The 10,000-nt window shown below is 40.4% G+C and overlaps 1 protein-coding gene across 3 annotated transcripts in view; it reads right to left on the bottom strand.

Moving 5' to 3' along the window:
• The window catches only part of LOC138006369 (glutathione hydrolase 1 proenzyme-like), a 26,509-nt gene that overhangs the window by 4,997 nt on the left and 11,512 nt on the right, over nt 1-10,000 (bottom strand). For all 3 annotated transcript variants that reach the window (XM_068852645.1, XM_068852646.1, XM_068852647.1), the window contains 5 exons: nt 8,693-8,823; nt 6,513-6,809; nt 5,584-5,776; nt 4,457-4,761; nt 3,041-3,177 (listed from right to left, as the gene is read on the bottom strand). In XM_068852645.1, the coding sequence (XP_068708746.1) occupies nt 3,041-3,177; nt 4,457-4,761; nt 5,584-5,776; nt 6,513-6,809; nt 8,693-8,823 (1,063 nt within the window). The remainder of the gene's footprint in view (nt 1-3,040; nt 3,178-4,456; nt 4,762-5,583; nt 5,777-6,512; nt 6,810-8,692; nt 8,824-10,000) is intronic.

Below are 10,000 nucleotides of genomic sequence, written 5' to 3'. Positions count from 1 at the left end.
TTCTGCTGTGAGACTCGTAACAGGTTCATACTGAGCAGAGTTCCGCTGAGGTTAAATTAATAGCACAACGAACTACAGTTACGTGGGATGCTACAGGCAGACCACGTTTAAAATTTGGTCGAGTTTCTTTTTCTTCGGGATCCCATATGGTGGTAATGAGCCACTTACTTGCCTGCTTAGCAGGCGGTTTGGGGGTTTTTGTGCAGGAAGCCAATGGCAGACCACATTGAGTATTCAGGTTTGTTTTCAACGGGTGATGTAGCAGCTTTGCGGAACAATGACTTAGACTTAATAGCAATAGAAGCTGCTTACCGTGAATACCAAACAATTGCAATAGCAAGTTACAATGATTTGTTCCGGGCACTAGGGTGGCAAAGACTCTACTATCAAAGTAATGTATAAAACATTACATGGTATGACACCTGTTTATCTGAGATCAAGATTTGTATATAGTGACAATGTAAGTGCTTATCGGTTAAGGAATACCGAAAACAAATTAGTTCTTCCACAACCCCGAACTAATTATCTCAAGAGAAGGTTTTTGTACAGTGGAGCTCAGTTGTGGAACAACTTACCTGTAGACCTAAGACAAGCGTCTCCACTGACCGATTTCAAATCTAATTAAAATTAAGTCGCCACAGTTTAAAGTAATACCTTAATTTTAAGTAAATTTTAAACAAGGCCTCCATGAAAAGCAGAATTTTTATTTCTTTCATTTGAATTGTTATTATTAAATTTTATTGTGGTTAGGTAGATAGACATACTACTATAGATAATTAACTAAATCAACTGAGCTACGAGATCTGCTACACTACTGTTTTTAACGATGTTAGAACTGAGAATTCCTCGGGACTTTCTGCCCTAACAGCGAGATTTCCTCAGAGCGATGTGTCGATTATATTGTGTGTTTTAATTGGCTTCAGCTTGGAATGTCGCAGCGTAATGAATACTGTCGATCCCATTACGAAAATGAACGAGAAGAAGCCAAACTATCACTTTTTGATGGAAAGGGTGTTTTTGCCGTTCACCCAACTGGATTTGGAAAAAGTCTTTTTTGTTCAGGAGGCTAGTTGAGTTTTGAAGAGAAGAACTTCTCTATATTGGTGACAATTTCGTAGCAAAGCATCTGAAAGAGCAGTTGAGAACAAAATTTTAGGGATCACGGTGGAATAGACAATTCAAAATGAAGTCCTGTAAAGTTGTTGGGGTGCCGGGATGGCGCAGTGGTGAGAGCACTCGTCTCCCACCAATGTGGCCAGGGTTCGATTCCCAGACTCGGCGTCATACGTGGGTTGAGTTAGTTGGTTCTCTTCTCTGCACCGAGAGGTTTTCTCCGGGTACTCCGGTTTTCTCCTCTCTTCAAAAACCAACATTTGATTTGATTTGTGTTAATTGTTAATTTCAATTTACAGTGTCCCCAATTAGTGCTTGAGCGCTAGAACGACTTGAAAGTTCTTTTCCTTAGAGGAGGTGATATACGCATCTGCTGAGAATGATTGCACGATCGATGTTGATCTACAGCGTCAATTTGGACAACGCTTGAAGTTGGTTGTAGAAGACCTGCGTCGACGAATCTAACGGCACGGTGTTGAGTTGGGAAATAAAATGATGTAATGATTGATATTGTCAATCTCATTTTCTTCCTTAGGAGCAAAAACGTTTAATTAAGAGGCTGAAAATTTTCCAGCTAAAATTGAAAATGCCTACAATACCTTCAGGCAATCAAAACCCGCGATAGATTTAAGCCACAAGTTTCGCATTGGTCTCAAAATATACCTTATTCTCCTTTGTTTACAGTGACGGATGATTTACTTGGATACTTTTATACTCTTTAATTAATTTAAATTGTTTTCGGATGTGTTGTCCCGGTACGAGAGGTTCACTCATTGTTGGAGACTTGAATGACTTCTACCTTGTTCTGGCATTACTCTCGAAGTGTGTGCCGAAAAAAGGAGATCTACCCTTAAAACAAATGCATATTAACTAGAAGAAATAACGCGTTCTCAAGTGCGAGCGATGTTTTTTTTTTAAGTTCCTGTGTGTTTCTCTTTACAAATAAAGTTTGTTCTGGAAGTTCGAATAATGTTTCAGCAACGATTGAGCCTAAGGCCGCGATGAGAGCACCCGCTCAAACAAGGACCTCTTCTGCTGGAGGCAGATTTATTTTAGTATTTCTAAAAGATCAGAGGGTTTTAAGAAAATCGAAATTTTCTTTTCGGATTCTTATATTATTTTTCCCTAGAATGGGGTATTTTTAAAGTAATTGCCTCTTCCTCAATGTTTTGATTAGAATTCTGCTGAAATAAGACATTTATCGTTCTCCAATTGATGACTCCTGGACCACGTTCAACTTTGATGCGTTATCTCCCTACTGTAATCTTTCCAATCATTCAAAAGTAAGGTAATCAGTGATTTCAGTCACGTTTCAGAGAAAACATGGCAGAAGGGACTTCAGTGAGCGTATACAGAGACTTTTGAAATATATTTTGGACCTTTTTTGGAGGAAATTTATTAGTTTTTCCTTTGGGGTTAGTCCAAGACAAGAAGACACTAGGAAGTTAGAGTTTCAACTTAGAATTTTTCTTCTCAAACTCAGTTAACATTCTCGAACCGGGTTTCTTCGAGTTATATTTAGTTTACTAAGTGTCGAGTTTGCCGAGTTTCGTTTTTGCAGAGTAGAAATTTCGTAGAGTAAGCCGAGGTCTTTTTGCAACGTGAACGGCTGCATGCATGCCAACAGGAGAGCTTTTGTTTTCAGTTAAATCCGTGTTTTGAAGTTCTCACTTACATCGAGTGTCTATACACGCGAGTCAATCAATAACGGCATGGAAAACCATCCTCTGCCCTGAGGAAAGCGAAAAGGGATGCCAGGGCCAGCTAGGATGAAACCAGGTGTCAGTAAAAGACAGCTGAGGGCCAATGGAACAGTGCATTAACCATGTGCCCTTTACAGCTACTGGTAAGGGTGGATGATACTGCATTTACTCCAGACCAATTCTGACCAATGTACATCATAAAGCGAGCAAACATCGCAGTCTACCTCAGTCACGTTCCAGAAGTCTTCATCCCCAAGCAGTGCTCTGTAGGCGTAACCAAACTTGAACGCTTCTACTATCCGATGGAACGTCAGAACTGAGCTGTTTAGATCTTTGCGGCTGTCCTCTGTGAAATTATAACCTGTGCCGAATCGAGAAGGACACGGTCATAAGAATATGAAAAGTCGTTCGGTGTTATTTCAAGAGTCAAGGGGTGGCGTTGAACCTTGACAAGGAAGGTAATGTCACTTAAAAAGAAGTTGTGATTTAGCTCTACGAACCAAAGTATCTATGGGCGAATGCAATAAACTAAACCAAATCCCTTTGCCATTAGTTCATTATGAAGCTCATCCCACCTTTAGAAACATAATTGTTGGATCTAAAACCACTTAACTTCGATAATTGTTTCATAAATGTGATAATATCCAACTGTCAACATTTTGAAAAATCTGTGAGACATTTTTCTTTGCTTATTGAACTACGAATTATCGGAATATGAAGGTCCAAAAGACCAGTTCGAAAGGTATCTCTCTGCGCCAAGTTGCTCAAAATAGATTAGCATTAGCCCGGGTTTAATAATATAATAATAATAATAATAATAATAATAATAATAATGATACATTTATATAGCGCCTTCACTATAAATAATCGATGGCGCTGTTTACAACCGAAATTGGTTAAAGTTAAAAAATTAAATTATACCTAAAATTATATTACAATAAAATTATATCATCTGAAACCTAATGTAGATAATTAAGAATATATTAGTTAGTCTAAGTAAAATCTAAAATGTCATTTTTTGTATATTTACATTTATATAAATGGCTGACGCTCATTAGTCTAAATAAAAATGTCTTGAGTTCTTTTTTAAACTTTTGTATGTTAGATATTTGCCTGATATTGTCAGGTAAACTGTTCCACAAGCACGGGTCCAGATTTGAAGAAAGCCCTGTCCCCAAATGTTTTGCATTTAGTTTTTGCAACCAACAACTGATCTTTGTTTCTGAGGTGGTAACGTCCTTCCGGCTTCACTCGAATCAGATTTTCCAAATATGAGGGTGCTAGGCCATGCAGAAATTTTCGGGAATATCTGAAGCGTCCTGCACTTTTCCACCACTTTTTAGCACAACTGTTCAAAAACCATAACACCTTTTTATAGAGCGAAACCGCTGACAAGTTTACGTTAGGACATGAGACAACAAGGAGGCTTTTAAATCATATTTATGCAGTTTTGCTCAACCTTGTTCCCAGGGCTTTTCTCCACCAGGGAGGGGGCAGGTGGATTTTGCTGAAAAATTAGTCAAACCTGCCTTAGTAATAAACAGAGACAAATTAACTAAAACATCTCTCGAACTTCGTATCGTACCGTTGCTTTTAGTCATAGCTGTATAAAATTAATCAGCTTCACAGCTTCATTTTACCTTTCAAAATGTTCAGAATCAATGACAGAACAGCGCCGCTTCCAGGCGGTGGGTTGGTGTACAATGTGTAGTCTCCCATTGTTTGAGAAAGCGGTGTTCGTTCCGCGGTTTGGTAGTTTTTCAAGTCTTCTAATGTGATTATACCGCCGCCTTCCTGAATATCTTTCACTATTTCCTGAGCCAGGTTGCCGTTGTAGAAACTATCTGGGTCATCACGAATTATCTCCAAAGTTCTCGCGAACTTGGGCATTTTTAAATCGGCTCCCAGCTCCTTTAAGTTTCCTTTGTCGTCTATCAAAAGTTCTCTGTGAAATAAACATTCACATTACACAGAAGGACGATGACGATGATGATTAAGATGAAAAGTTGATGCACTCTTTCTGTTACAGCCCGTACTCGTTCTGGAAGAGTTACAAAGAAGCCCGAGAGACTGGACCTGTGAATAGTTATACTAACCCCACCCTAGTGTGTAGGACGTAGAGTGTCATGTGACTTTCGTTGTTGTTCCCGCTCTTGTTATCGAAGGTTTTTGTACGTCTAGCATTTCACTCGTATACATCCCCTTTGTAAATCGATGTGTAGCCGAGTCCAGTGGATTAAAGTTGTGTTACGCTTCAGTGTCTCGTCGTAAATCCTAACACGTTCAAAACACCACTTTATAGGTACCTTTAACAATAAATACACTTTCCACCCCGGGAGTTGAGGGGGGGGGGGGGACTCGCAGCATATGAAAGGGGTAGGGATGCACGTCTTCTTGCTTAGGGATGTAAACTTCGAACTTTGGTCTCACTTAGGGTCTTCTGAGTAAAACGCCATCATATTTAGCCCATATGCAGCCGTGAAGGTCTCGTTTAGGGTTCCTTGCGATGAAATTAAAACGTATATATTTAATATGTTGTAAATATGGTCTCTTTTAGGGGTCAAAAAAATCCTGGGCGAGGCCCAGATTGGTCTCCTTTAGGGGTTCAATTCAAAATTTCCGACGAGCATCCTCACCCCTTCATATGCGAAGTTCCCATCCCCTCCCCCTCCCCCACGGGCTTTCCACTGCTTCACAACGAGTTGCCAGTACCTAACACATACCATGCATAGCCATATAACCAGAGGAGCAGTAACCATCATTATACCTTAACCCAGGGTCTTTTTTTATAGACGTCAAGGAACGGAGACCCGCTTCATGTGCAGATTTGCCAAATGGAAATCCGTTCTTTGCCATGTCAATAGCAGGTTGAACAAGTTCCCTCCAAGATAATCTGCCGTATTTTTTCCAAACTGTGTAATATCCATTTACATCTCCAGGTACCCCTGAAGCAGATGTACCTATGGAAATAATGGAACAAAATGGCACAATTGTGAACAACGATCGAATGCCTGTCAATTAGGCAATGGTGGCAATGATGTGTTCAAACTGCCAACCATTTGGAAATCCAAAGACCGTGGCACGGGTTGTTTCTCTAAAAATAAAACCGAGGGAACCGTTTCAAACTGACAGATTAGAAAACTTTTCATGCCCGAAAAGCTCCTTGCGATCTCGTTTTTCTAAGAACTGGACTCAACTGAACATGGTTTGAAAAGACGAAAATGCAAATAATTTGCCAACTTTAAAGCTATAAAGTTAGGCATTCCTTGTGAAGAAAGGAACGCCAGGGGCCTGTTTCTCGCTGTTTCTCGCAAGTCCCGAAAAGCCATTTGTGAAACTGTCAACAGCTTGTTTTCGATAGCTGATCTTTTAACACGTTTTCATGGTAACAAAAAGCAAAATAACTGTGAAGTCCTCTCCGTTCTTGAGATACAAAGGAAATTGCCACACCCGAAAACGGGCCCCAGGGCCGAGCTGGTTGGTCGAATTAGCATTAACGCTCATAAGAGTTAAGAACGACGACATGTACAACCCAATGGTTCTCCTAGGCGTTGTGGTTTGCTGGACTGATTTACATTTAAAACGGCTCGCCTGATTAGAGATATTTATAATCACATAGCCAATTAACGAGAAATGTCTCCGCTTACAACACATATTACACGGGGAAATGTGATTTCAAAAATGACCATGACTTACCATATCTGGAGCTAAGAGAACTGTTGATGTACATTGTACTGTTTGCCAACCTAGGCGCCACTTCTCTATGGTCGAATATTTGGACCTTTTTCAAGCTCCGAATATATACCGTCATAAAGCCACCGCCCCCGACACCAGCTGAATGCATATTGATGATCCCTATACAAAAAAGGGTAGCAATAGCACAGTCAACCGCTGACCCATTTTTCTTGAGAATGTCTCGGCCCAACTCAGAACAGCGTCCAGCGTCGGCAGCGACAACTCCGCTAGCGTATGGTCCATCAGGCCCCGCCGGAGCTAAGATGCAAAAAATCAAAGAAAGAAACGCGTGCTTATTTATTTATTTATTTTTATTAATATACTGGCTGGAGGGGAAAATGAATGGAGAAATAAAGAATGAACGAATATATGAATTTACAAATGAATAAAACAAACGAGCAAAAGAACCGACCGACCGACCAACCAACCAACCAACCACCGGGGACGCTTGACGGCTTTAGGAATGTTAGACAATGCCATCAGTAAGAGTCTTGCGAGGATAGCATCACAGAAAACGCCGTTAAAAAATAATTATTACAAGCTTATAGTTTTCAAACATGACTATCCCGTTAGTTCAACTACAACTTACTATCTAAAGACTATTCAATTGAGAAGAGAAGAAAGGCGTTTAAACTAAGCTCGCGAGGTCACATATGTCCAGTTGTCCAAAAAGCGGATAAGTCTTTACCAGCGGATAAAGTGTTTTTCACGTGACTGTCAAGAAGTCGCGATTGTCATGACGTCGCTTTGTGATTGGCTCAAAAACATCCAATCAATGAGAAGCAAAATCAAAACCAACCGCAATTTGCACGAGTATTTTCCCGCGATTATAAAAATTGTTCATCGCGCTGTTTTCGCTTGTTGTGATTGGTCGAAAAAATAACGTTGTAATGAACGATTATGGCGCTTGTAGGAATTTTCACGAATCCACGCGGGGCTGCAAGAATCCAACAATAATAAGACAATTAAATAATTTAGCTTTATTTTTGTTGAAAGATCATCACAGGTTGCTTTTTCCAGTTTATTAGCCAAAGCTGCTATTGATTAAGCCTGGTTCTAACTATTGACAACAGCAGAAGGACAAGTAGAAGGCGCTTCACAAATATTCAGGCCAACAAATTGACCGACTCTCAACTGAGTGGCTTCATAGCTCAGTTGATAAGAGCACTGCACCGGCATCACAGAGGTCGTGGGTTTGAATCCTGGGCCGTTAAAGTCACAGGAATTTTTCAGGTGTCTATAAAGAGACAATTGCTTAAATTGTTTAGTTAGTTCGATCATTTCTCCAATTCACCTCTAAACCGCACTTCACAAACATTTGTCAACCAAAGACAAACTTTTCTCGCTTTCCGCCAGTGTTTGGAAAACTGCCTTGGTAACCACGTATTTATCCTTGCAGGAAAAATATAACATCATTGCAGGAATCCGTAGGAATTTGTAGGAATCTACTGCAATATACGGTGAACGGAAATATTCAATAGTTTTGCTATGCTTTTCGCGGTACGTCGGATAACTGGTCTTACGACACTCAACTGAAACCGCTCCAAAGCGCTATATAGAGTGGATAAAGATATCCGTTCTTGAAAGAGCCGGGGTCGCTCGCTTTATGGAAGACAACACAAGCTAAGCACAAAGTTCCTTTTGAAATCTAAACGTCAACTGCCGATTCAACAACAAGCTTGGGGTTTAGGGTTAATATTAGGTTATATTTTAGTATAACTGTAGGTGTCAACTTGAGAAGTAGAGCTAAACGGGTACTTTATTGAGTTGAGGAGAAGGGGCATCTCATTGCTGTGTAACATGGACATATATGCCCTCACGTTTTCAGTTCATATTTCATTACTTCAAGTTGCAGACTTGCAGCGAACAGGAAAGCAAACTTTTAAAAAAGGATGAACGAAGCCATTATTGGGCTCACTCAATACTACTGTTGAATGGCGATCTCAATCGCCATCGTATATTTTTGAGATTAATTTCCGTTAGGTGACTCTACACTCACTCGGACGATTCCGTATCACAAAGTCGTGTTCCGTAATTGTTCACTGACAACATTAATAATCAGCATACTCGCCCCTTTGTTTTAAATTTTCCAGCTGAGTTTTTGAAAGTTGGTTCAGAGGACAAAAGATTAGCGTTTTTACCTTCAGTTGGCAATGGTGGTATCTTATCGTCTTTCTTCGTCCGCAAAACCAAGACAAGGACCACAATAATAATAATTGCAACAATAAATGAGGCAATAAGTATTGCTGTTACTATTTTGCACTTTCTAGAGCTGAAATAAAAAGAACAAGCAAATCACTGTTCCGCCTCCATTTTGGTGTTCCAAAGGAAAGGTTCATTGAATAGCATGTAGCTTTTCCACAGGAGTATTAATTAAAGCTAACTTATTGCGACTTATACATGAGAAAATTCCACATAAGGAACTGAAAGGAAGCAGCAACACGTTGGCAATCTCGTTTAGTCATAGTTACTTCTGTACTCTAAGGAGAACTCTCGGAGTTCTTAGAACCAAAACTTGAAGATCGTGCTGCACGTGCGGCACGCTTTTTTGAACAATTCTAGTCTCCCGTACTCGTCAAAACTACTACGTGAAATCACAGGTAACCCAGGCTCACTGTGTGCGTCACGTAGGTATTAAAATATAGAGAACATATGAGGCGAAGTTTAGGTCTGAAAATTTGCTAGAAAATTGAAACTCGGGACGCCTGGTGTCCCCCTCCAGAGGGACATATATTCCCCTCGTCACCAGGCGTCCCGAGTTCAGTGCCATTTTGAATTGGACACTTCGCGAGTTCAACGCTTTCGGGCCGCCATTTTAGCAGGTCAACTTACAAGTTCTACGGAGCCTGGTGGCTTCGCGCTGCTACCTGGAGATGCTTCAGTGGATTCATGGTTTAGAGAAATTCCTGTTCCACGAACCTGGCGTGTTTTTTTAGCGACTGGATTCGATTTTCACGAAAAAAATCGTGCTTGTTTTGGGTCGATCGGAGTCCTTAGCTGGCTTCTGTCTCCTACCTTGTCACTATACTATGAAGGAAGGTGAACGGGGACCATTTTTCCCGAAACTTCGTGTACGTATTAAAGACAACAACAGCTCACCACATGGTAAGTTTTATCGATTTTTATTTCCATTTTCTAGCAAATTTTCAGACCTAAACTTCGCCTCATATGTTCTCTATATTTTAATACCTACGTGACACACACAGTGAGCCTGGGTTACCTGTGGTGAAATGACCAAATTTAAGGTTTTGACGACAACGTGGACAAACTATACAGAGAATCTTTCAAGGCGCGTTTACATTCATTTTTGTGGAGAAACAGTGAACTTTTATCCGTTCCGCGGTTATAGGCGCCTATGGTCCCGTAGCGGAAGGGATAAAAGTTCACTGTTTCTTTACAAAAATGAGTGGAACCGTTCCACTTTTCATTGGACCCGTGCCATTTTTCCT

Source organism: Montipora foliosa, chromosome 6 (genome assembly GCF_036669935.1).
Source record: "Montipora foliosa isolate CH-2021 chromosome 6, ASM3666993v2, whole genome shotgun sequence".
NCBI classification, from domain to species: domain Eukaryota; kingdom Metazoa; phylum Cnidaria; class Anthozoa; order Scleractinia; family Acroporidae; genus Montipora; species Montipora foliosa.
This window is presented reverse-complemented; position numbering and strand designations above follow the sequence as displayed.